General features: G+C 43.4%; 1 protein-coding gene and 1 long non-coding RNA gene across 2 annotated transcripts; one reads left to right on the top strand and one right to left on the bottom strand.

Moving 5' to 3' along the window:
- LOC115146662 (hepatocyte nuclear factor 3-beta-like) lies at positions 1 to 2,379 on the bottom strand. The gene is made up of 2 exons (XM_029688728.2): positions 2,079 to 2,379; positions 1 to 1,332 (listed from the first exon to the last, which is right to left on the bottom strand). The coding sequence occupies exons 1-2, from the start codon at positions 2,148 to 2,150 to the stop codon at positions 148 to 150; spliced, it is 1,257 nt and encodes a 418-aa protein (XP_029544588.1). The 5' UTR covers positions 2,151 to 2,379; the 3' UTR covers positions 1 to 147.
- A 19,624-nt stretch (positions 2,380 to 22,003) lies between these two features.
- On the top strand, positions 22,004 to 26,236 carry LOC135561574 (uncharacterized). The gene is made up of 2 exons (XR_010459571.1): positions 22,004 to 23,200; positions 25,255 to 26,236. It is a non-coding gene; the product is annotated as an uncharacterized LOC135561574 (long non-coding RNA).
- The last annotated feature ends 1,702 nt before the right edge of the window (positions 26,237 to 27,938 follow it).

Below are 27,938 nucleotides of genomic sequence, written 5' to 3' on the forward strand. Positions count from 1 at the left end.
ACAAAATAATTACTAAACCAACTTGACAACTAAATCAGTGGGAAACGTCAAAAATATATGGAATAGGCCTACATAATATGCACAAACTATAATTTTACAAATGTACAAATTGCTGAAAAAGGTCTGTTTGAGGTTTGGGGTCAACGTTTATGAGGAGTTCATAATAGGCCTGGAGTAGACGCCATGATAGTAAGATGCGTCAGCGGGTATTGACGAGGAATCTAAGCCCGTTTTGCCCATTGAACCCATGGATAGCGCCCCGGCCATGGGGGAACCGTAGCCGGAATAGTGCATCACCTGCTCGTAAGTCTTTAGATCCATTTTGTGATGCTGTTGCTCCGAGGACATAAGGTTGTTGATGGAAAAGGGGTGGTTGAACGAGTAGTGATGCTCGGGTTTCAGGTGTGCTTCGTGTGCGAGGACCGAGTGATGCTGGGACATGAGGTGTCCATGTGCCTGGGAATGGGACACCGGTGAGGTAGCGTGCTCTGGACTCAGAGCCTGGGTCGACTTCATGTCTGACAGAGACCTTTTGTGGTCGTTGGGGGACATGTTGGAATGGGGGGACTCGTTGCCGTTGCAACTCTCCGAGCTGCTGTTGGAGCCGCCTTCTGAAGTCTTCCGACCCGACTCCTTGCACATCTTCTTTTGGCCGGCACACTTAAACCGTTTCTGCCTCCTCAGATAGCAGCCGTTCTCGAACATGTTCCCCGAATCCGGGTGGAGGGTCCAAAACGAGCCCTTTCCGGGCTTATCTGGGGATCGAGGCACTTTGAGGAAACAATCATTGAAGGATAGAGAGTGGCGAATTGAGTTCTGCCAGCGTTGCTGGTTCTGTCGGTAGAACGGGAAAAGGTCCATGATCCACTGATAGACCTCGGCCAGCGTCAGCATCTTGCTGGGGGACTGTTGGATAGCCATAGTGATGAGGGAAATGTAAGAGTATGGGGGCTTGGCGTGAGTGTAGCTCCTCCGGTATGTCTTGGGATCCCTAGATCTGTTGATGCTGGACTGTCCATACATGGGGCTCATGGCGTTCATGTTGGCGTAGGAGGAGGTTAGGGAGTTCATGGACTGAGGCTGCGCGGTCATGGGGCTCATGTTGGGGCTGAGCGCAGCGCTCATGGCAGTCATGCCCGCGCCCATGCTGTTCATGGCTCCGGAGCCTGGTGACATGCCGGCCATGGAGGGGCTAATGGCTGTGTTCACGTATGACATGTTCATGGAGTTGCCTGCCATGTTGGCCGTGGTGCTCATGCCCGACATGCTCATGTAGGTGTTCATTGAGTTCATGCCCAGGCCTGTGTTCATGTTGCCAACCGAGGAGTAACACTAGAAAGCAAGACGGAAAACAAAGATTGTTAGCCTGTTATGTATTGAGATTTTAGGAAGTTTGACTCTACAGCCTATAGATGTGTAGTATACTTAATATAGCTATGCTACTATAAAATAATAACAGTAGCCTAATATCAGCAATAATAATAACAATCAACAACAATACGATCATCATTAGGCCTATTATTTAAACGGTGTGATAATAAATTGGTGTGAAAGCAAGCAATCCCGCTGCAGTTTCGTGCTCTGTTGAAAGTCTAAATTTGGTAAAGAACATTTCTTGACAGTAATATAATTTCACTCAATGATGTGACCAATTGTAATGTCTAGCCAACATCAAGCAAGTAAAAACGAAGAGTTGTCACCATGTCTTACCTCAGCTAAACATCTTAAAAATAGAAACTCGATCAACTTGTTCTAGTGTGTAATAAGCATAGGCTATATGTGGAAAGAACCTGCAACACAAATATTTGCTCCATGGGTAAAAAATAAATAATAATTAAAAACTGTGTATGATTTTGTAAAGATAAATGTAGACATATGCAATTACAATCTGAGTAAAACGTTTCCCCAACATGTCAAGAACATCTTTGTTAGGATAGTGCTGTGAGTTGAGATGGAGCAGGATTTGGAGGCGCCTCAAGTCAATATTTGATCACAAAGTTAATATTATCTCTGGGCTAATATTGAATTGTATAAAATGGGATCGGCTTTAGACGAAAAAATATATTTAAGGTACCCACCTCGGGCTCTCCGTAGTAGGTGCTCCAGTCTGTGTGTTCGTGTCCTTCCATTTTAACTGCTCCAAGCATCATGGAAGTTCCGAATAGTTTTCAAACCGTTTCTCCGCAGAAGAAATGGCAAAACGCGCTCTAACAGACGGTGATTTGGGACCACGGGGTATTCGGGTCGGTGGTAGCCTATGCTCTGTCAAGGACTGGCGCATGTGTGGTCTGTCTTTCAGCCAGCCGTGCCCAGGGGCGCTGAAAATCGTCTGGTGATGACTGGAGTTGAAATGACGTTCAAAGCTGGCTGTAAACGCTATGATATAGGTCTGTGCGCCAGTCGAGCCTCCAATCCCTAGCCTACTTCTTCGCTTGCCCTATTTGAATAATCTCCTCACACCTAGGCGTGAGACTCCTCGATTTGCCCCCCTATTGTACACCTGTGCGAACTAAAAAGAACAGCCTCGTGAAAATATTCACTATAAACTAATCTTATTTAAAGTCGGAAAATGGGGGGGGGGGGGGGGGATTTTAAGTGCTGCTTTAACGCTGCTTTTCCATCGTGCTCGTTATTTATCCTGTGATGTTATTTTTCAGACGTTGCTTGAATTTAAAAGCATCTTCATTGTTTTTCCCATCAAGGCCTGAGGTCTTTATTAGTATTTGACGAGGAAATGTACTTGTTCACTAGTCTACTCCTTCTTATTGAAGTGTTATAACAAATTAACCGAATTAAAAATAGCTTTGGTGAGGCGATAGAGCAATTATGTAGTTTAAGTTTATCACTTAGTCGATATAATTTGTAGCCTAAACAAAAAAATCAGGGTATTCAACCAGTTTTACAGTAAGAACTCATTATTGGCCCCTGAAGAATAATATTGATATTTTAAACCCCTATTGCGCAAGCAATAATCCCACATGGGCCTAATATGTATAGCAAAAAAAAAATATATAATATATATATATATATATTATTATTTAACTAGGCCAAACCCGGACGACGCTGGGCCAATTGTGCGCTGACCTATGGGACCCCCAATCACGGCCGGTTGTGATACAGCCTGGATTCGAACCAGGATGTCTGTAGTGACGCCTAGAGTACCAAGATGCAGTGCCTTAGACCACTCCGCCACTCGGGAACCTCCATATTGCCAGTTTATATTTATTTTAATTTTATAAGGTATTATTCACTTGGCTGCTTCGATTGCTATTAAATGTGTGGACTAAAATAGGCCAGATAAAGTATAGTCCGTGTGCGCGCATGAGGGTCAAGGTGTGGACTATTGATTGCTGAGGACACACGCGCTGCTGTTAGCTAGATACATTTAAACAAAGTAAAGTTTATTCAATGTGTTTGAGCACTGACGATTTAACGGATCACCTCAACGTAGGCCGTCATTGTAAAATAAGAATGTGTTCTTAACTGGTTTGTCTAGTTAAATACATTTGAAATAAAACAACATTTAAAAAATGAAGGCAGGAAGGCTCAGGGAGAATGATTTAGGCTAGAATAAAATCATCCAGGCAATTATAATAATCAATATTATAATTGTCCATATTTTCTCCCTGTCCACATTTCCCCCCTACATATTTTATAAAACATAATAACGACAATGTTTTAAGGTTTCTCTATTATCAAATCAAACGAAAATTAATCGTTTTTTAATTAGGCTATTTCTATGGGTTTGTTTAAGAAGATTGAAGTTTCATAGCGCCCTCTCTTGGTTATATTTGTCCAACAATAATAGTTCGGCGCATTTGGTTATAAAACAACACCCTTTAACATCTATCTATACACTCACTATACACTCACTAGACTATATACACACACAGACTCATACACACTACATAGAGACTCCAACACAAAACCCACACACACATTCTCAGACACTACACATACATACATACATACATACATACATACATACATACATACATACATACATACATACATATATATATCGCGTATTATTATTTTACATTTTAGTCATTTATCAAACGTTCGTATCCAGAGCGAATTGCAGTAGTGTCTGCATACGTTTTACCTACTTTTTTTCGTACTTGTCCCTGGCGGGATTCAAACCAATTTGGGACATTTACATGAGCGAATGTGTGGAGGGGATATGCTGGTTTACAATTAATACAGAATTAGCTAAATATCTTACATTATGTTGTCCAGTTGGTCATGTATAAAGCAAATTGTCATCCATAAAATGTGTTTCATAATGACTTTCCTTCAACATTCCTTTGTGACAGTCTGGCCAGTCACATTTGACCCTATTTATGTATAGACCTGAGAAGTTTGGAAACAGGTCAATGACGTTGGCGTTGCAAGTGCCATACTCTACCAACTGAGCCACACCGGATCTATTATCTATCCTGATGCCTAGTCACTTTACCCTGACTTCATGTACATATCTACTTCAAATACCTCATACCTCTATTTCATTTTATTCCTCGTGTTACTATTATTATTTTTTAACTCTCCATCGTTGAGAAGGGCTCATAAGTAAGCATTTCATGGTAAAGTATACACCAGTTGATGTGACAAATACAATTTAATTAGATTTTTTTTACTAACTCCCTGTCATGCAGCGAGTCATTGGCCCAAGCATTTGGGACATTAATAAAATATTTACTGCATCAAGGCGAGGACAGAGTGGCGCCAGCCACGTGCCGTTGGTTGGTTGAACATCTATTTGACTGTACATAGACTAAGAACATAACTATCGGTAAAACCCATTATTAAAGGAGAGTAAACCGTGCCATGTTGACGAGGGGCCAACAAACAGTCTTCTCAACTTGGTAATTAGATCGTGCACCTCTTGCTATGTTTAAGGAAACATTTACTTTAATTTATTGAGAAGCATAACATAAGCCTCAATCTGCATGGTTTGGACATTAAAACGTATTAATTCTGTAATTAATTGTTAAAAAGCATATCCCCGAAGCATGTCCTCTCATGTAAAGGTCACAAACTGGTTTGTATTGTAAAAACAAAACTACAACATAACATTATAATTGTCATATAACAATGGATTTAGACCATTTCAACAAACGGAGACTTACACATCCATCAGTCCTTTGTCATGTTTGCTTGTATGGCGATGAGTGCAATAATAACTTGTCCAATAGGTGACAGAAAAGGATCCCACACTTTTTTCACAGTTCACAGAAGGGGTTGTGCTATAGTTCTTTAACGCTGGCATCGCAGTGCAATATCCCCTTACAAACTGGTTGGTATGGTCAGCTTAACATAAAGGCACATTATGCTTTGATTTGATGGAGATCTTGGATTCTATTCTCGGACGATTTGTCATTCACACCAGGTACTGGAAACTAAGGGGACAAGGCAGCTCTTGGGATACAATTATTTCTTGTCTGCCTCCATGAATGAAACATTGAATATGATTATGATACTACAGCACTTGAATTTATGTATCTAGCCCACAGGTGCACAGCTCCAGGCTTCAAAGGCCACTTCCAAACACTGTGGCCCTAAAGGACCTGAGTTGAATCCTCTAGTTATTTCCAAACTAAAGATGTCCTTGTGGAACTATAAAGGGAAAACCTTAAAATAACCCTGGGGAAACTATCTCAAGGGTCACAAACACAAAGTGACAGTCTGACACCTGTGCTATCACAACACACCTTCCATCACATAATCTTGGCTGGAATGTGTTACTTTAAGTTTCACATTCAAAGTAGGATTTCTTTCCACTGTGCTGCATCAGTTTTCACTTTAGTTTCCACCTTTTGAGTTTTTTTTTTGCATTACTTTCCTCTGAGGCACCTCCTCATACAAAACACTGGGGCCAATAGGTTAAGCTTGCGAATCATCAAAATAAAATGAATAAAGATCCTCTTTCTTCAGAAAGTGATGGAAAAATATTTGCTGGCAAGTGCCCATGGTGACAGTAAACATACCAGAGCAGGCCCGGGGTTTGGACTTGCCATTATCTGCCACAGCTGTGACAACGCCTGTTGGCTGCAGGTTTGCGGCTTGCCACAGTGTGTTTACCTGGAAATGAATCTGAAAAGCGACTAGACGGGGAAGGCATACAACCCGGCTAAATGAAGACAGGACAGCCATAGTGATGTGATTCAGAGGGAGGGGGAAGCAGTTATTACACTGACTCATCCCACTGGGTCCTGGGGCAAACACGGGCGTAAATGGACTAAGGATTTCCTCAAATACCTACCTTTTGATATTGAGAGGAATGCACTGAGGAATGCCACGCAATAGCCTATGTTTTATGTTTGCTGTATCTAGGGCCTGGTTATTTCATTTGTGATACTTTTCTCTTGTCATGTAAAAAGGAGGCCTAAGCTGAGTGATGCTCTGCATCGATCAAACAAGGTGACTGTCTAGTGTCTACTCAGTGGACCACAGGAGGAGATATCATGGGACCCAACACCTTGAGATGCAACAGTCAGATGCTCAAAATGTTAAGAGCAAAGGACTTTGAAGGACATAATACAACAAGAGGTACAGGGTCATGTGTGGAGCGTGCTTTGTGATGTTAGCTACTGAACCATTCTTATCTTTGTCCATGAGCCTCCATTTTTTGGTGAAATATTGTATGTACAATTGCTTTGACACAACAAACTTGCATATTGCTCCAGCATGTTATGTTAAACCATTTGAACTGATGTGTATTAGGGCAAAATATGTAATATTGCCTACATATGCTCTGCTAAACATGTGTATGCAACCAATACAATTTGATTTGATTTATTCATTAGCAGAGTCAATACACATTTAATCACAGACAGAAGGCAATTAAACGTGAGGCCAAGTAGTGCTATGCTAATTAACCTGGTGTGATCCCATGGGAAGAACTGTGTCTAATATCACTTCAACCAGCCCTGATAAACTGTCAGGTACTGTCATTCACATTCACCTGCTATGCTCTAAAATCACAGGCTGCAATCAGGGCTGATTGGAAATGCATCAATCAGTTACTAGTCCATCTAATGGTAAACATTATCAAGGGATTTCTCAAAAAGCTACCTTTGCACTTGTTTTGATGCATATATATGGAATAATTGACCAGCTATTCCTTGTTATCGTCAAATGCAAATTTCATAGCTTCATGTTGTGTTTTTTTAACACATATTGTGTGTTATATTATTGAGCACATACAAGTGCAGACATTGTGATAGTCTGAAACATAACAGCTTATTCTAATCATCACCACGACTTCAGATCTCGAAATCCATTGAGCTGAATCTGAGAAACAAAAGGGACTTGTTTAGAAAACATTCACGTATCAGTTATTCATCTGCCTGTCGGGGGCATTTGGCCATTTCCTTTTCCATCAGTCCCATATCTGCAGCTGTCTTATCTGTATTCTAGGCTGATGGGGAATTTCAAGTTTGGTATTACCTCTGACACAGCCACGGATGACCTGAGCCTGCCGCCACAGACGCAAAGCCGAGCCTTTCATTCAACTTACTATGAAGCTCTCCACTAGATCCCACTGGCTCAGAGGCAGAAATGCATTTCTACCATCACACCGGACCACCTCGGTTTATAAGTAACATCTGTGATTAAACACAATAGAGTGAAATTAAAAGCTGGTGTGTCCGTGGAGAGCTGATCTCTGTTCAGTCGTCCAGCACCCTTATCTTCCGGTAGCCATCCATATGTAGATGTGTCATTTGTAGTGTTTACTGAGGAACATAGCGGGGGCAGTTTGGGTAATAAAGAAGGCTCAAACAGATCTGCCTACGTGTCACTCCAGGATCTTGGCGGTAAAGCTTCCCTGCCTGCCCAACAACATAAGTCCCCAATCTGTGTTAGCTTACCCGTGAACATCCTTGGCAGAGTCTTAGTGAGCCTGTAAATTTGGCATTTTTACCGTCCCTGACAGCTAACAGGCCATTGGCAAAGGAGGTCCAATGACACGGTCACTCAACAGATTTGCACCTCATCAGCCTCCTGCAGCTTCGGACAAATATGGCCCTGCCTCACATAAAACACAATGGAGCAGCCACCGCTAAACAGCCGCTCAGCAGGGGACCCCCAACAAAACTTCCTGCTCTGCCCTTTCTCCAGGCTACAGCTGCACCAGGGGCCCTTCCCCACCCCAACCAGCAAGATGTGGGTATTTCAGGTGAGCAAATATTGCCACTTGCCTAAGAGTTCAATGGCCATCCCATTCTGGGGTGCGTATTGTGCCTGCTTGCAGGAGCGTACATATGGCCCCACGCAGCAGCCCTGCCAGTGTCAAGTTATGTGAAACCTTCAGCCACAGCTGGGCTCAACAAATCTGCATTTACCAGCATTGAGGAAATCATTCATTATCAAATCAAATCAAATTGTATTAGTCACATGCGCCAAATACAACAGGTGAAATGCTTACTTACGAGCCCCCAACCAACAATGCAGTTTCAAAAAATACAGACAAGAATAAGAGATCTCTGCAGTCATCACAAAAATATAATGGACAATAAACTTGTGTCACCCTCCACAGTCATGATACTGTAGTATATCAAGAAGTAAACCTGGACATTTTGCATTCTTCTTACTCCAGTGGTCAGAGATTGCTTCTGGCATCGCATAGCAAAAACCTGACTTTAGTGACAAAACCTTTGTTATTAATTAATTATTTATTCTCTAACATACATGCTACTTTATTTGCCTTTATTGAAAATGGGCACATATGCTACTCCCATGACTCTCGTCATTAGGCTGTGTTGCGGATTGGTAAACAGGCAGGGGAATTTAAAGTTGATCTTGTCAGCCACTCGCCATTTTTAAAACACCTTTGTCCCTAATACACATACACAAAGGTGTAAATGCCCCCAGTCGTTGCTTTCAATTCTCAGCTGGGCCTTAATGTGAATAAAAAGATAGGGAAAATAAATAATGTCGGCTGTGAGATTGCATTAGAGATTGGAGACATGGACATTACCTGCTCCTGTTTGTCCTCCAGGAAGGACAGCAGAAACAAAGACATAGGGAATGTTAAAAGAATACAGAATTAAACCTTTGAAGTAAACATTGTAGCGAAGTTGGTTTATTTGTCGGTTTGATTCAGTGTGTCACATCATTTTGGTTTCCCAGGCTACCTGGTAAGAGTGCTTTGGTATATTTTGGATGGTTTTTAATAGACTCTATATGCTAAAAAAAAATATTCACACTATGTCATTCTTGGACTGGCTAATCAAATGATGTGTGGCAGGATGGAAGGATGATGAGTGAGTGCTACAGCACAATCTCTCTTGCGATGAAGATTTCTTAATACGAGCGGAATGCTGTATAATCTTAATGCTGGTGCGCTATGATATAGAGGGAGGCTGTATCACCCAGACGTAAAAATAAATAAAAATAAAACAGGCCTGGCCAGGCCTGACCTGAGAGGGATCCTATGCCATCACACTGAAATGGAACCAGCCCATCACAGTGCAAACAAGATTTCTCCCCAATCCCAGACAAATCTTGTCTGTGAAAGGTTTGCTCTTGTGTTGTTTGTTTGCTTATTTGGTCTATACCCATGGACACCCGGAATGGAGATGGAAGGGGCACGAGCCATCACTAGACCTCCACAGGAGGTGACGAGAAGTACAGTGAATCTATTGAGCAAAGCTGCTCTCAAATACAAGCAGACATGAGTACCCCACCAAGACAGACTCCCGTCTCTATGAGCCTTTGTTACATGAAAAAAATGAATGGATTTTCCCTCCACATACTATACTTGTGTGTAAATGTGTAGACACAGAAAGAGGGTGAATTGTGTTATCTGCTGTGTGGGAAAAATATGCATTTCTCATCTAAAGTATCATGAAACATAAGGACATCATACATCACATTGTGTGCAATGTAAGCTGTCTCACAGAGGATTATGTATTTTCCTTTCGCTAAAGACAAAAGCTTTGGTATGTTCAAAATCAAATCAAATGTTATTTGTCACATGTGCCGAATACAAGGTATTGTCACGTGTGCTCCCTCTCCAGCCTCTAGGTCACCAGGCTGCTCGTTGTGGCGCACCCCTGTCACAATCGTTACGCGCGCCTGCGCGTCATCAGACTCACCTAGACTTCATCATCTCCTTGATTACCTTCCCTATATATGTCACTTCCTTTGGTTCCTTCCCCAGGCGTTATTGTTTCTGTTTCATGTCTGTGTGCTGTTAGTGTTTCTTGTTTTCTATTATGTTCCATTCATTTGATTAAAACATTAACTCCCTGAACTTGCAGGATCTTACAGTGAAATGCTTACTTACAAGCCCTTAACCAACAATGCAGTTAAGAAAAACAAGTGTTAAGAAAGTATTTACTAAAATAAACTGGAGTAAAAAAAGGAAATAGAAAAAGTGGGCATAATTAGCATCTGCGTAAAAGATGGGGTGCAATGCAAATAGTCCAGGTAGCTATTTCATTATCTGTTCAGGAGTCTTATGGCTTGAGGGTAGAAGCTGTTAAGATGCCTTTTGGACCTGGAATTTGTGCTCTGGTACCGCTTGCCATGTGGTAGCAGAGAGAACAGTCTACGACTAGGGTGGCTGGAGTCTTTGACAATTTTTAGGGCCTTCCTCTGATACCGCCTGGTATAGAGGTCCTCGATGGCAGGAAGCTTGTCCCCAGTGATGTACTGGGCTAAATGCACTACCCTCTGTAGTGCCTTGCGGTCAGAGGCCGAGCAGTTGCCATACCAGGCGATGATGCTCTCGATGGTGCAGCTGCTTAACTTTTTGAGGAGCTGAGGACCCATGACAAATCTTTTCAGTCTCCTGAGGGGAAATAGGTGTGTTGTGCCCTCTTCATGACTGTCTTGGTGTGTTTGGACCATGATAGTTTGTTGGTGATGTGGATACCAATGATCTTGAAGCTCTCAACCTATTCCACCATAGCCCCGTCGATGAGAATGGGGGCGTGCTCGGCTCTCCTTTTCCTGTAGTCCACGATCATCTCGTTTGTCTTGAACACGTTGAGGGAGAGTATGTAACTGCCAGGTCTCTGACCTCCTCCCTATAGGCTGTTGTAGGTGATCAGGCCTACCACCACTGTTGTGTCGTTGGCAAACTTAATGATGGTGTTGGAGTCGTGCTTGGCCATGCAGTCATGGGTGAACAGGAAATACAGGAGGGGACTGAGCACGCAACCCTGAGGGGCCCCAGTGTTGATGATCAGTGTGACAGATGTGTTGTTACCTACCCTTACCACCTGGGGTGACCCATCAGGAAGTCCGGGATCCATTTGAAAAGCGAGGTGTTTAGTCCCAGGGTCCTTAGATTAGTGACGAGCTTTGGGGGCAGTATGGTGTAGAACGCTGAGCTGTAGTCAATGAATAGCATTCTCATGTAGGTGTTCCTTTTGTCCAGGCGGGAAAGGGCAGTGTGGAGTGCAATAGAGATTGTGTCATCTGTGGATCTGTTGTGGCAGTATGCAAATTGGGATGGTCTAGGGTTTCTGGGATGATGGTGTTGATGTGAGCCTTGACCAGCCTTTCAAAGCACTTCATGGCTACAGATGTGAGTGCTACGGGTCGGTAGTCATTTAAGCAGGTTACCTTGGTGTTCTTGGGCACAGGGTTGGTCAGGGACAGGTCAGGGACAGGTTGAAAATGTCAGTGAAGACACTTGCCAGTTGGTCAGCGCATGCTTGGAGTACACGTCCTTGTAATCTGTCTGGCCCGGCGGCCTTGTGAATGTTGACCTGTTTAAAGGTCTTACTCACTCGGATACGGAGAATGTGGTCACACATTCGTTCGGAACAGCTGGTGCTTTCATGCATGCTTCAGTGTTGCTTGCCTCGAAGCGCTCATGGAAGTCTTTTAGCTCGTCTGGTAGGCTCGTGTCACTGGGCAGCTCGCGGCTGTGCTTCCCTTTGTAGTGCGTAATAGTTTGCAAGCCCTGCCACATCAGACGAGCGTCAGAGCCGGTGTAGTAGGATTCAATCTTAGTCCTGTATTGACGCTTGCCTGTTTTATGGTTCGTCGGAGGGCATAGCAGGATTACTTATAAGCGTCTGGGTTAGAGTCCTGCTCCTTGAAAGCGGCAGCTCTACCCTTTAGCTCAGTGCGCATGTTGCTTGTAATCCATGGCTTCTGGTTGGGGTATGTGCGTACTGTCACTGTGGGGATGACATCATTGATGCAGTGATTGATGAAGCCAGTGACAGATGTGGTGTACTCTGAAAAATCGCGGAACATATTCCAGTCTGTGCTAGCAAAACAGTCCTGTAGCTTAGCATCTGACCACTTCCGTATTGAGCGAGTCACTGGTACTTGCTGCTTTAGTTTTTGCTTGTAAGCAGCAATCAGGAGGATATAATTATGGTCATATTTATCAAATGGAGGGCAAGGGAGAGCTTTGTTCACGTCTCTGTGTGTGGAGTAAAGGGGGTCTCAAGTTATTTTGCACATGTGACATGCTGGTAGAAATGAGTTAAAAAGCATTTAGGTTTCTCTGCATTAAAGTCCCCTGCCACTAGGAGCACTACCTTTGGATGAGAATTTTCTTGTTTGCTTATGGCCTTATACAGCTCGTTGAGTGCGGTCTTAGTGCCAGCATCAGTTTGTGGTGGTAAATACACAGATACAGTTCAAGTCAGAAGTTTATATACAACTTAGCCAAATACATTTAAACTCAGTTTTTCACAATTCCTGACATTTAATCCTAGTAAAAATTCAATTTCTTAGGTCAGTTAGGATCACCACGTTATTTTAAGAATGCGAAATGTCAGAATAATAGTAGAGAGAATGATTTCTTTCAGCTTTTATTTCTTTCATCACATTCCCAGTGAGTCAGAAGTTTACATACATTCAATTAGTATTTTGTAGCATTGCCTTTAAATTGTTTAATTGTTTAAATTGTCAAACATTTTGGGTAGCCTTCCACAAGCTTCCCTGAATTTTGGCCCATTCCTCCTGACAGAGCTGGTGTAACTCAGTCAGGTTTGTAGCCCTCCTTGCTCGCACACACTTTTTCAGTTCTGCCCAAAAATGTTCTATAGGATTGAGGTCAGGGCTTTGTGATGGCCACTCCAATACCTTGACTTTGTTGTCCTTACGCCATTTTGCAAACAGAACACGTCTCCTTCCTGAGAGGTATGATGGCTGCCTGGTCCCATGGTGTTTATACTTGCATACTATTGTTTGTATAGATGAACGTGGTACATTCTGGCATTTGGAAATTGCTCCCAAGGATGAACCAGACTTGTGGAGGTCTTGGCTGATTTCTTTTGATTTTCCCATGATGTCAAGCAAAAGGCACTGAGTTTGAAGGTAGGCCTTGAAATACATCCACAGGTACACCTCCAATTGACTCAAATGATGTCAATTAGCCTATCAGAAGATTATAAAGCCATGACATCATTTTCTGGAATTTTCTAAGCTGTTTAAAGGCAGTCAACTTAGTGTATGTAAACTTCTGACCCACTGGAATTGTGAGAGAGTGAATTATAAATTAAATAATCTGTCTGTAAACAATTGTTGGAAAAATGACTTGTCACGCACAAAGTAGATGTCCTAACCGACTTGTCAAAACTATAGTTTGTTAACAAGAAATTTGTGGAGTGGTTGAAAAACAAGTTTTAATGACTCCAACCTAAGTGTATGTAAACTTCCGACTTCAACTGTATATTATCCATGTCGTTGTTCAGCCAGAACTCAGTGAAACATAAGATATCACCGTTTTTAATGTCCCGTTGGTAGAAAAGTCTTGATCGGAGCTCATCCAGTTTATTATCCAATGATTGCACGTTGGCTAAAAGGATGGATGATAGAGGCGGGTTACATACTCGTCGTCGGATTCTTATAAGGCACCCAGACCTACGTCCCCTATATCTCTGTGTCTTCTTCATGTGAAGGACAGAGATTTTGGCCTTATCCGGTGTCCGACTCGGTAAAGAAAAAATCTTTGTCCAGTACGAAGATTAAATTTTTTCCTTAAAACTTCATTGTTGGTTTAAGGGCTTGTAAGTAAGCATTTCACTGTAATACCTGTTGTATTTGGCAGGTACCCTAGTGGTTAGACTGTTGGTCAATAATCGAAAGGTTGCTGGATTAAATCCCGGAGCTGACAAGGTAAAAATATGTTGTTCTGCCCCCGAACAAGGCAGTTAACACACTGTTCCCTGATAGGCCATCATTGTAAATAAGAATTGGTTCTTAACTGACTTGCCTGGTTAAATAAAGGTTAAATAAATAAAAAATACAACATTAAAAAAATTCTGCGCATGTGACAAATAAAATGGGATTTTATTCGAACATGAAAAACTGCAGCCATCTGTTCCGGCGCCATTGAACCATGTTAAAGACATGATATGGGAGATCCACCACCTCCGTTTGAGAGACATCACAATCATTGTTGAACTGACATTTGTTACATGCAGCATTTTGCGAGAGAAAGACATTTTAAGGATCGTTTCACCATCTACAAAATCACAATGGAACCTGTGCTTCTCTGGAGCTACAGGTCCCTGACCTGACTTTCCTCTAATGTAAAGCAACACCAGGTGGCAAGGCAATGAGAGGGTTAAATTATGTTGTTCTGCATGTGTCCCAAGGAGGGAGCCATTACACTTTATAAAAGAGCCGTAGAAATGATCACTTGGGGACTACATCTGGAGAAGATTACCTATATTTATATAATATATACGTACCAACCTGCTTGATCTGGGCTCTCTGAAATATTTTGATGCACTGTCAAGCCTTCGGCCTACATCATAAGTAACGGAATGGTAATAAACCTTGGCTGGAGACCAGAGGCTAAGGCCAACTGGTATAAATACAATGCCATTGTATGGAACACTCCTGCCATGGCTACTTCATTTTGGTAAGAAATAACTTACACTATTTCTCTGTAGTACAGCGGGATATCGAGAACATTCAATTTTCTTCCCCACCAAATAGTCCCATGATTGATAGCGTTTCAACCAAACCGATCTTGGGCGCGTTGCTGACGCCTGGCAGATTTTACAACACGTGGATATGTATTTTACAGTTGTGCAAAGTAGAAATACTTCGTTACTGTACGTTTTTGGGGGTATCAGTAATTTACTTTACTATTCATATTTCTGTCGACTTTTACTTCACTACATAAAAAAATGAAAAAAAGTATGCATGTACTCCGATACATTTCCCCTAACACATTCGTTACTCGCAAAAAAATTAAAATCAATCTGAGGCTGGAAGAAAAGACGAATCATGTTGGATGAAAGCAACATCGGCGAGTCGGCACACTCATGGGGGAAATTGTTTTGCATGGCAGTAGGCGACGACATGCAGAGTTGATCCAATCCTCACCAGTTTGGGCAAATTTAAGGGTCCTAACGTGTAAACCCCCACCCATCGGCAGCCTGTTCACGTTACTTGCCAACCCAGAACAGCCATCCACTCAGCAGCACTTTGCCTAAGTATGTCTGAAATCGCATTTTTTTTTTATTTCACCTTTATTTAACCAGGTAGGCTAGTTGAGAACAAGTTCTCATTTACAACTGCGACCTGGCCAAGATAAAGCGTAGCAATTCGACAAATACAACAACACAGAGTTACACAATCATGTCCGACATCGCTGTTACGGAGTCTAGTTGATAGGTAATCGACTAGCCGGACTGTTCCCCGGACTCCAGTTGTAGCCATTCGTACAATGCACAAACAAGGCTATTGAACCTAACATTGGTGTCTGTCGTTATTCCTTTATCTAACATATCATACTGAAACATGGTATCAGAAGTGGCTCGGAAAACACACGTTTGTTATTTTTGTAGCTAAGTACAGTATAGGCGCAGTTATGTTCCATATGCGAACACACGCCGTTTCCTACTCACAACACTGATGAACTCGTTGTTAGCTGCCTAGCTAGCATCACTACCTACGTCGATGACTGAAGGCAAATAAATATCATATTCCATTGCTATGGCAGCGAACATTCCGCCACCAAATCCCATGGTTCTCACAGGGGACTGAAATACTAATTGGGACAACTTCAGGGATGAATTCGAGGACTATGCGCTGGCGACCGGTCTACATGAGAAACCCAACGAGGTACAAGCGGCAACTCTGAGGAGTTTAATGGGCAGCGAATGCAGGCATATCTACCGGCACAATCTCACCCTCACAGCACGTCAACAGTGTGATGCAAAGGCTATATTGGATGCATTGGAGAATTACTTCAAACCCGCCAGAAACGTAATTTATGAGCGGTTCGTTTTCGGAAGCTGTAAACAGGAAGAGGGTGAGTCAGTACACAACTTTGTAACCCGTTTGAGAGAGAAATCCGCCACTTGTGAATACGGGGGATTGAAAGATGAATTGATTCGTGACAAAATAGTGCTGGGAATTGCAAATGAGGATACACGCCGGCGTCTACTGAGAGAGAGAGACTTAACATTAGTAACTGACATGAGAATGAGAGCAATGGAAATCGAAACCCCACGCTCCGACGTTGATACCGTTCACGCTGTTGCTAGGCAGACATTCAGACTAAATCAATCGAGGCAGAGTAATTCACCACGAACGGTGAACACAGAGAGCCCCGTAGCATGTAAATACTGTGGGAATACACACACACTTGGCAAAGAGCACTGCCCTGCCTACGGAAAACCATGCAGAGCTTGTGGAACTAATAATCATTTTGCAAAAGTGTGTCTCAAAAGCAAAAGAAGGGTGGGTGAGGGCAAGATTCACTGTGTTGATGATGTCATTCAATGTTCAGAGCTGAAAAGTGAAAGTGACATTTACATGCATGAATCCATTGGGGCTGTACACTCAAGAGGGAAGAAATGGTTTGTGACACTACGATTACACAACAAGCAACAACAATGTCAACTGGATTCTGGTGCTACATGCAACGTAATGAGCTACAAAGACAAAATCAATCTGGCACCTGACACACATCTATTGCCCAGCGATACTAGACTAAAGCTCTACTCAGGAGAGCTAATGAGCTCTATGGGCACCTTTGAGACCGAATGTGTTATTTGGGGACGCAAACACAAGCTGGAGTTTGAGATTGTAAAAACCAGTCAACATCCTCTCCTCTCAGGCTCTACATGCGAACGCCTGGGACTGATGCAGTTCACTGCACCAAATGACCTGCACATTGTGGATCATGTCCAGCATGGACCCCTGTCCAAAGAACAACTACTTAGCAGATATGACGATGTATTCAACATGCCCGTTGAATCTGTGCCTGGGGAGGTACACTTTGAAGTGGATGAGAGCATCACTCCAGTCCAGTGTGCTCCTCGCAATGTGCCCATTGCAATGAAAGTGGCTGTGAAGGCCCAGCTGGACAAGTATGAGGCCGATGGCCACATGACATCTGTGACTGAACCAACTGACTGGATCAGCAATATGGTCATAGTGAAAAAACCAGAGAAGCTGAGGGTCTGCATCGACCCAAAGCATCTGAACCAAGCACTGAAACGATCCCACTACATCATGCCGACACTAGAGGATGTCCTCTATAAGCTTCCCAAGGCCAGGATTTTCACCTTGGTGGATGCCCGAGATGCATTCCTTCAATGCAAGCTGGATGAAGAAAGCAGCCTCATGACTACCTTCTGGACCCCCTGGGGTCGGAAACGCTGGCTCAAGCTCCCGTTTGGTGTCTCGGTGGCGCCTGAGATATACCAACGTAAGCAGCACGAGTTAATGGCTGGGCTCAAGGGCATTGAACCCATCGCAGATGATGTCCTGATCGTAGGCTGTGGTGACACAGACGAAGAAGCAGTACGCGACCACGATGTGAAGCTCCTGGCACTGATGGAGCGCTGCCGATCAGTTAAGCTTCGCCTTGCCCTGAAGAAGCTGCAGTTCAAGGTGAAAGACGTCCACTTCCATGGCCACATTCTCTCGGCAAAAGGCCTGAAGCCAGACCCAGACAAGGTCAGAGCGATCCTCGACATGCCAAACCCGTCTGATGCAAAAGGAGTACAGCGTCTCATCGGCTTTGCAAACTATCTTGCAAAGTTCATGCCACACCTATCAGCAGTCTGTGAGCCTCTGCGCCGGTTGCTGGACAAAGACACACCATGGCACTGGCTACCCAAGCACGAGGCCGCAGTGCAGAAGATGAAATCTCTGGCTTCATCCATGCCAGTGTTGCGCTACTACGACGTCATGAAGCCTGTCACAATCCAGAGCGACTCCAGCCAAAGGGGACTTGGATGCTGCCTTATGCAGGAAGGCCAGCCCGTTGCGTTTGCCTCGAGAGCGCTCACCCCCACCGAACAAAACTATGCACAAATTGAGAAAGAGTGCCTCAGCATCGTCTTCTCCTGCCAGCGATTCCATCACTACTTATATGGGCGAGACCTGGTCATCGCTGAAACTGACCACAAACCACTCATTGCCATATTCAGTAAACCTCTCCTCAACGCGCCCAAGAGGCTTCAAAGCATGCTCCTGACTCTGCAAAACTACAGCCTGAAGGTCATTTACAAGCCAGGACCAGAGATGTACATCAGCGACACACTGAGCAGGGCAACAACACAATGTACAGGCAGAGGCACTGTCTATCAGCGGCAGGCCATCTGTTCGCTACAGCAGGAACAACAAGATGTTCAACAGATCAATCAGGCAGACTACTTAAACGTCACAGATCACCGCCTAGCCCAGATAAGGCAACACACTGACAAGGACGAACGCCTACAGTCACTGAAGTCCATGGCTCTCGCAGGTTGGCCATACCTGAAAGAGGAGACACCTTTCACAGTGAGAGAATACTGGACCTTTCGAGATGAGATCAGCGTGCAAAATGGCATCTTGTTCAGAGGTCAGAAGGTCATTATTCCCAAATCACTACGTCCAGAGATGCTTACTCGCATACACTCCAGTCACGTTGGAGGTGATGCATGCTACCGCCAGGCTCGTGAAACATTATACTGGCCAAACATGCAAGCAGAAATTAAAGACTTTGTCAGCCACTGTACCACATGCAACGAGTACGCTCATGAACAGCAAAAGGAAACCATGATGTCACACGAACTGCCCACAAGGGCCTGGCAAATCGTCAGCATGGACTTATTCAGCCACAGACAAAAGGACTATCTTCTCATCGTTGATCACTACTCTGACTTTTGGGAAATTGAACTGCTCCCTGACTTGTCTGCAGAGACGGTCATAAAGCGCTGCAAGGCGCAGTTTGCCAGGCAAGGTCAGCCTGACAAGGTAATCACGGACAATGGCCCACAATTCACTGCGCAGTTCAAACGTTTCGCCTCAGAATGGGAGTTTGACCACGTGACCTCCTCTCCAAGACACCCAAAAGCAAATGGCAAGGCAGAATCAGCTGTCAAGATTGCAAAAAACCTGTTAAGCAGGGCCTTGCGCGACAGCAACGACCCATGGAAAGCGATCTTACAGTGGAGGAACACACCCACTGAAAACATGGACAGCAGCCCAGCACAACGCCTTCTGTCCAGACGTCTGAAGACTACCATCCCCGTAGCTAACAAGCTACTTGAGCCCTGCGTCATGGTTGGCGTCACGGACAAACTGCGTCACAGAAAGCAGCTCGCTAAGTGCTTCTACGACCGGACTGCTCGGGACCTACCAGAGCTGGAGGTGGGTGAAACGATAAGGATGAAACCGCTGCCGGGAGACCACACAGGACTTTGGAGGCTGGGCACATGCCTGCAGAGAGTTGCACCACATTCTTACCTGGTGGATGTTGGTGGCTCCCTCTATCGTCGCAATCGGGTGGATCTGCGCGTAGCAGAGCAGACAAACCAGAACACGCCATACACTCACCTAGATGAGCTGGATCACAGTCCAGGCCTAAGGGTAAGGGGTGCAGAATTGAGACATGGGCCAACCGAAGGTGAGGCTTCTACCCCACCAAGCTCTCCAGCTCGTGCCCCTAATCCTACCCCTGTCAGAGCCAATACTTACTCACGGGTGGGTCGGCTGTGCAAGCCACCGGACAGGCTTATTCTGTAAGCAAGGGACTGTTAACTTGCCCTCGGTTAATTAAAATCTATATTTGTTCTTAAATAATTAAATTGAAATTAAAAAAGGAAGATGACAACTGAAGTAAAAAAGAAATGTAATGCTTTTCTATTGTTATGACCTGACTGTTAAGAATTTAATGTTATGCCTTTATGTTTGCACTTTCTATTGAAAAGGATGATGTTACGGAGTCTAGTTGATAGGTAATCGACTAGCCGGACTGTTCCCCGGACTCCAGTTGTAGCCATTCGTACAATGCACAAACAAGGCTATTGAACCTAACATTGGTGTCTGTCGTTATTCCTTTATCTAACATATCATACTGAAACAATCGCTTTACCACTACTTACTGATGAGTAAATCAACTTCCTTGGCTGTATCTATAGTAAATGTTGTCTTTTCTCAGAATGAAGAATTCATCCTACCGGATTAAATGTCTTATCTTTACCAAAAGTTCAGGAAATACTAGCCTTCAAGATCTCACCGTTGAACTTAAAAAACAAATTGAGATAAGCCTACTGTTAGCTTGCTAGTTAGCTAGAATAAAGTTAGCATGATAATTAGCATGCTAGCTAACATTAGCTAACCTAGCTAGCCAACATTTGCTAATGTAACAAGCGGTGTTAGTTGATGCTAGCTAATTCTACACCTCAATAGTTCACTAGCAAGTAGATACATACTTTAGCTGGCTAAGATGTACCCAGATTCAGAAGCTTTGTTAGCTGACGCAATCTAACTAAACTGACTTTAGCTAACTAGCTACTGTAGCTAACTAGTAGTTTAACCTCTTGCCTCTACTTGGGACGCTTGCGTCCCAACTAGAGCTCTGGAAATGCAAATGCGCTACGCTAAATGCTAATAGTATTAGTTAAAACTCAAAAGTTCATTAAAATACACATGCAGGGTATCAAATTAAAGCTACACTCGTTGTGAATCCAGGCAACAAGTCAGATTTTTAAAATGCTTTTCGGCGACAGCATGAGAAGCTATTATCTGATAGCATGCACCAATACACTACAACAGAAAAGCACAGCAGGGGACGTAAACAAAATAATTAGCATTTCGGCGTTACACAAACCGCACAATAAAATAGAAAACAGTCATTACCTTTCACCATCTTCTTTGTTGGCACTCCTAGATGTCCCATAAACACTATTGGGTCTTTATTTCGATTAAATCGGGCCATATAAAGCCAAGATATCGTTATATGTAGACTGTGTGATAAACGAAAAAAAGCGATTTCACAACGTAACGTCATTTTTTAAAATTCAAAAAGTAGACGATAAACTTTCACAAAACACTTCGAAATACGTTTGTAATGCTACTTTAGGTATTAGTAAACGTTAATAAGCGATAAAAATCATCCGTAGGCGATGTAAATATCATTAGCTGTCGTCTTGGAAAAAATTTCAGGAGAGAGCTCTTCCGGAATGATCTGGGCGGAGACCGGAGGTAAGTCGTGCCCCTCTTTCGGTTCAACCAAGAATCAAAGATGATTCAATTCACAAGACTCTAGACAACATGGGGATGCTGTGGGAGTTGAATGCTCGGTCTTATCTAATTCGGCTCACTGTTAACAATTGCTGGAAGTGGCGCAAGGATATTTATTTCCATTTTCTGTGATCAGGTTTTCCTGCGCTTTCCGATGTAACGCACGTTATGTAATAGCCACAGTCGTGATTTAACCAGTTTTAAAAACGTCAGAGGGTTTCCTATCCACACATTCTAACCATATGAACGTACTATATTCCTGGCATGAGTAGCAGGGCGCTGAAATGTTGCGCGATTTTTAACAAAATGTTCAAAAAAGTAGAGGGTCGACTGAAGAGGTTAATGAATCTGGGTACATTTTAGTCAGCTAACGTTAGTCTAGCCGAACACATTTCCACTAAACACCTGATCTAGCTAGCTAACTAATGTTAGCTTTCGAATTTTAGCCAACACCCAGTTAGCTAGCCATTTTATTCCTTGTTCGTTGATAAAGTTGTTATTACCTTGCTAATTACTGTAGACTTAATTTATTGACGTAACCTACTAGCTAGATCAATTAACAGTTTTTTTATCATTGTAATATTAAATGGTCACAAGCAGTAACTTACCTAATGTTTATAGCTTTAAAAATAGTATCCTACACCTTAAGTATTTGGTGGTGGTAGTTATCTAGCTAAGTAACTATTTATATATTTTTTATTATTTCAGAGAAAGCATGTACACCATCTAAAGAAGTATGGAGAACTGACAGCAAACACACTGAAGAGAAAACATGCCCCTAAAACTCCCTCCACCATCAAGCAGGGCACATTACTGAAGACAATGTCTCAAAAATCCACTGACAAAGCTGTGGTGAAGTACGTGGTCCAAGGGCTCCAACTATTCGCTGTTGTAGAACAAGAACCGTTTAGAGAGTTTGTCCAGGATCTGCAGCTTAACTCAAAAGATCTTATCAAGGCCCACACTGCACTCCAGGATTGATGAAGTCTCCAAGGAAATTAAGAAGGTGACTGAGGCCATGAGAGGAATTGACCACATCGCCACCACCACCGACTGCTGGTCTGCAAGAAGACTGAGCTTCATTGGTGTTATATCCCACTGGATAGACCTTGACAGTCTCAACAGATGCTCTGCAGCCCTGCCTGAAAACGGTTGAGAGGATCGCACACCTTTGATGTGTTGGCAGGCGCCCTAAATGACATCTATTCTGAGTTTGAAATCCAGGTTAAGATTGTGTGAACAACAACAGACAACGGCTCTAACTTGAAAGCTTTCCAAGTTTTTGGAGAAGGTGAAAACAACGAGACACTGGAAGCAGTGAAGCAGCTCAGCCAGGACAGGAAGATGGGGAAGAGGAACAAGAGGAGAGTGAAGAAGTGGAGTTTGTTGATGTGGCAACGATCCTGAATGAAGATGATGGTTTTGGGTACCAGCTGCAGAAGCACCAGCGCTGTGCTTACCACCTACTCAACTTAGTATCTACAGTCGATGCCCTGAAAGCAACATCCAGTGAGGCTTACAAAAAAGTGTCCCATTTAACATTTGGCAAGTGCCAAGCACTTTGGAACAAATGCGGAAGATACACACTTGCAGCCAAAACGGTTGAAGATGCTTGCGACCTCCAGCTGCTGCACCCAAATGCTACGAGGCGGAACTCCTGATTCATGGCTGTAGAAAGACTCCTGATGATCGACAAAGGAGAGGCGGCCATCAGAGTTCCCTGCACAGACTTCGAGGTTCTAATGTAAGTAAGGATGATGTATTTTGTCATAATTTAATGTTGTCTAAATCTGTTGCAGTGTTTTCTGACCTTTTGCTTGGGGACTAATAACTATTTCACATGTTGTAGCCACACACTAAATTGATCCATTTAGTAAACTACTCATCCAGCCATTGATTACTGCAGTTAAATCAGGTGAAATGGTTAGTAGTCCCCTTTGTATAGGGTTAGTGTAATGAATTTCCTCCTCCTCCTCCGAAGAGGAGAGGCGAAACGGATCGGAGGACCAATATGCGTCGTGGTAAGTGTCCATGGTTATTTTTAATGGGTTAAGGTACACATGAACAACTGACTACAAAAAACAAGAAATGTGAAAACTCAAAACGGTCCTATCTGGTGCAAACACAGAGACAGGAACAATCACCCACAAACACACAGTGAAACCCAGGCTACCTAAGTATGATTCTCAATCAGAGACAACTAATGACACCTGCCTCTGATTGAGAACCATACTAGGCCGAAAACATAGAAATACCCAAAACCTAGAAAAACAAACATAGACTGCCCACCCAACTCACGCCCTGACCATACTAACTAAATACAAAACACAGGAAATAAAGGTCAGAACGTGACAGTTAGGAAGCAGAGTAGTATTATTATTATTATATATTTTTTACAGGTTCAATCCAGCTGCACTCATCCTTCCTCACAGAGTATGCTTCTACCATGAGCCCAGTTGCAAATGCCATCAACATCCTGCAGGCTGAAATCAATGTCCAGATGTGGTGGCTACTTCCTACTATCAACCTGCTGATCACAAAAATTGACCGAATCAAGTTGTCTCTGAAGTACTGTAAGCCTCTGGTGGATGTGCTACAACTGGGACTGAAGAAGCGCTTCAGCCACATATTTCACGACGCTGAGCTGATCGAATCAAATCCAATTTATTTATATAGCCCTTTGTACATCAGCTGAAATGTCAAAGTGCTGTACAGAAACCCAGCCTAAAACCCCAAACAGCAAGCAATGCAGGTGTAGAAGCATGGTGGCTAGGAAAAACTCCCTAGAAAGGCCAAAACCTAGGAAGAAACCTAGAGAGGAACCAGGCTATGAGGGGTGGCCAGTCCTCTTCTGGCTGTGCCGGGTGGAGATTATAACAGAACATGGCCAAGATGTTCAAATGTTCATAAATGATGCAGTAAGTCAGCACCTCAGGAGTAAATGTCAGTTGGCTTTTCATAGCCGATCATTAAGAGTATCTCTACCACTCCTGCTGTCTCTAGAGAGTTGAAAACAGCAGGTCTGGGACAGGTAGCATGTCTGGTGAACAGGTTAGGATTCCATAGCCGCAGGCAGAACAGTTGAAACTGGAGCAGCAGCACGGCCAGGTGGACTGGGGACAGCAAGGAGTCATCATGCCATTGTAGTCCTGAGGCATGGTCCTAGGGCTCAGGTCCTCCGAGAGAGAGAATTAGAGAGAGCATACTTAAATTCACACAGGACACCGGATAAGACAGAAGAAGTACTCAAGATATAACAAACTGACCCTAGCCCCCCGACACATAAACTACTGCAGCATAAATACTGGAGGCTGAGACAGGAGGGCTCAGGAGACACTGTGGCCCCATCCGATGATTCCCCCAGACAGGGCTAGAGGGATATCTTCAACCACCAACTTACCATCCTGAGACCAGGCTGAGTATAGCCCACAAAGATCTCCGCCACGGCACAACCCAAGGGGGGGCGCCAACCCAGACAGGAAGATCACGTCAGTGACTCAACCCAGCTGATCACAGCTGCAATCCTTATCCCCAAATTCAAAACAACGTGGATGAAGGATGACGCCACCATCAGAATGGTTAAGACAACATGGTTCATTAACAGTATTTTATTATTCATAAACAGCTGTGTGTTGTGTACATTGTGACACTTCATAGATTTGAGAACCACCCATTTAAACTACAATCCTGACTTTGTGGTTCAGCCCTGTTGCTTGGTTTATATAGATGGGGGATAGAGATGGATTCATGTAGACTCATATCTACATGATTTCTATTGTCATCTTCCTTGTATTTCAGGAAGGGACGACATCAAGGATCACCTGGAAGAACCCTTGCTGCAGCTAGGCGATGGCACCAGTTCCATCAGATGAGGACTTCTTCCCTCCTGAGTGGCGCAGCGGTCTAAGGCACTGCATCTCGGTGCTAGAAGTGTCACTACAGACCCTGGTTCGATTCCAGGCTGTATCACAACCGGCAGTGATTGATCGTCCGGGTTAGGGTTTGGTCGGGGTAGCCGTCATTGTAAATAAGAATTTGTTCTTAACGGACTTGCCTAGTTAAATAAAATAAATGAAGACGTCTCAAGCACAAGAAAGCTCCAAACAGCTGGACGGATACCTGGCCTGTTCAACTGATCATATGGAGTTGCTCAAGTCCTTCCCGGCAGTCTGTAAGCTGTCTCTGAGGCTAAACACACCCTTACCTGCATCAACTGGCTTTGAAAGGCTGTTCAGCATTGCAGGACTTGTTTTCAGCCCCAGGAGAGCAAGGGTAGATTCCATAAACTTTGAAAACCAGCTTTTACTGAAGATGAACCATAAATCCTTCAACTTCAAATAATGACAGCTTAATGCTAGCAAGGACACGGATGCCTTATGCGTTTTGTTCATTTATTTAAAAACTTCACCAGTTATAGATGTCCTTGTTACAAAGGCATGACCTGACACACTGATTTCTAATACAGTTCCATCAGTGGTGATGTCCTTATTGCTATAGTGAGGTTGTGTGTAGTTCTGTACATGTACTTTTTTATTTTATGTATAGGGTCTATTATAGCATGTTTTTTCTAAAGCAAAGTGACTGTGATTGTAAGCTTACGTTTACTGGCTATATTCCTTCATTAAGGCATCATTCTATTTTGTCTGTAAGATATATTTTGAAGTGTTGCCTATTTGAGAATCCTCATCATTTAAAAAAATCTGAGCTCTTCTTGCATCTGTAAGACTGCTACCTTTCAGAAAAGCTCAAACCAAATAAAAGGTCTGGCTATTTTGCTTTACGGCTGTTACGTTTAATTCTTTAACTTTTTATACTTAAAGTAACTGATATTAAATATACTTGAGACTGTTACTCAAGTAGTATTCTAATGGGTGACTTTTACTTGAGTAATTTTCAAGTAAGGTGTCTTTACCTTTTCGGTGTAAAGCTCATTCCTTCAACGATAAACGTGAATTCGACCATCACCCCTGGTGAGACAAAACCATGACTCGTCAGTGAAGAGCACTTTTTGCCAGTCCTGTCTGGTCCAGCGACGGTGGGTTTGTGCCCATAGGTGACGTTGTTGCCGGTGATGTCTGGTGAGGACCTGCCTTACAACAGGCCTACAAGCCCTCAGTCCAGCCTCTCTCAGCCTATTGCAGTCTGAGCACTGATGGAGGGATTGTGCGTTCCTGGTGTCACTCAGGCAGTTGTTGTTGCCATCCTGTACCTGTCCCTCAGGTGTGATGTTCGGATGTACTGATCCTGTGCAGGTGTTGTTACATGTTGTCTGCCACTGCGAGGACGTTGTCTGCCTCAGCTGTCCGTCCTGTCTATCTTTGTCGTCTCCCAGTACGGACTTTGCAATTTATTGCCCTGGCCACATCTGCAGTCCTCATGCCTCCTTGCAGCATAACTAAGACACATTCACGCAAATGAGCAGGAACCCTGGGCCTCTTTCTTTTGGTGTTTTTCAGAGTCAGTAGAAAGGCCTCTTTAGTGTCCTAAGTTTTCATAACTGTGACCTTAATTGCTGTCAGGTGATGGAGACTGGAGGGGGAAAATGTATTCATTTTGGACCATTCTTTGGACAAAACACTTCATTAGAGATTTTAGATTTCATTAGAATAAATCCCTCCATTTATACTTGGGTGCATTTGTAAATTCACTCTTGCAATTTGCAACAAAAAAAACATTTCTGCCACCTTTCCCTGTTGGTGAATTGTGCAGAACCTACACCCATTTACAGATGCCAACTACCATTAGTGCCTATTAATGAAGGTGTCTTCTTCCTGGGAACTTTTGCTAAGAGCCCCTACGCTTGCTCTAAACATTGACAAGCTTCACTTGCGGTATGGTTTTGGAAACATAAAGAACTCATCCTTCATATCAGCAATAAATAATTTTCAACCGAAAGAAGTTTAAATGACTAAACACCTTAATTAATAGGGTTAGTGTTCCCACAAGGCCTTATCTCAAATGTTACAGGGCTTGTTTATGGAAGACAGATGACCACCTGGGATAATTAGCTATCTAGCGTGCTGCGAACACCTGTGTGTAAGCGTAACTGGGGAGGAATTGTAGTTCATCAACGTGGAGGCCCACAGCGTATGGATCTGTGCAAATCTGCTACAGTAAGTATCGTTATTTTAAATCATCTTTCTCTCTGATGTTAAAAATATGGACAGCCGTGGCTAAAGCTAACCGCTGAAAACCCTACGTAGAGAAGGGTTTTTGAGAGCTATGCTGAACCCTACCGCAGCCTGATATTGGACAATTTCTTCAAGGTCTACAGCGGTCTACATTCATTGTTATATCTGACTTCTTCTAATCTAATTTCATGGGATAACCATGCACTACCCGTGTCTTGGTGTCATGTAGTGTAAATGTAGGCCTATGTAACTTTTATTTGCTGTCTCCAGCCAAACTTTGGGTCTCCTCTACAAGGGACAGATTGGAGGTGACATCCAGACAGACCACAGGTAAACATAGAAAATGTTCCC

This window comes from Oncorhynchus nerka, linkage group LG18 (genome assembly GCF_034236695.1).
Source record: "Oncorhynchus nerka isolate Pitt River linkage group LG18, Oner_Uvic_2.0, whole genome shotgun sequence".
In the NCBI taxonomy this organism is placed as follows: Eukaryota; Metazoa; Chordata; class Actinopteri; order Salmoniformes; family Salmonidae; genus Oncorhynchus; species Oncorhynchus nerka.

Coding starts and splice junctions, on each gene's coding strand:
- LOC115146662 (XM_029688728.2), bottom strand. CDS start 2,150: ATGATGCTTGGAGCAGTTAAAATGGAAGGACACGAACACACAGACTGG. Junction 1,333..2,078: donor CCTACTACGGAGAGCCCGAG/GTGGGTACCTTA, acceptor CTTGCTTTCTAG/TGTTACTCCTCGGTTGGCAA.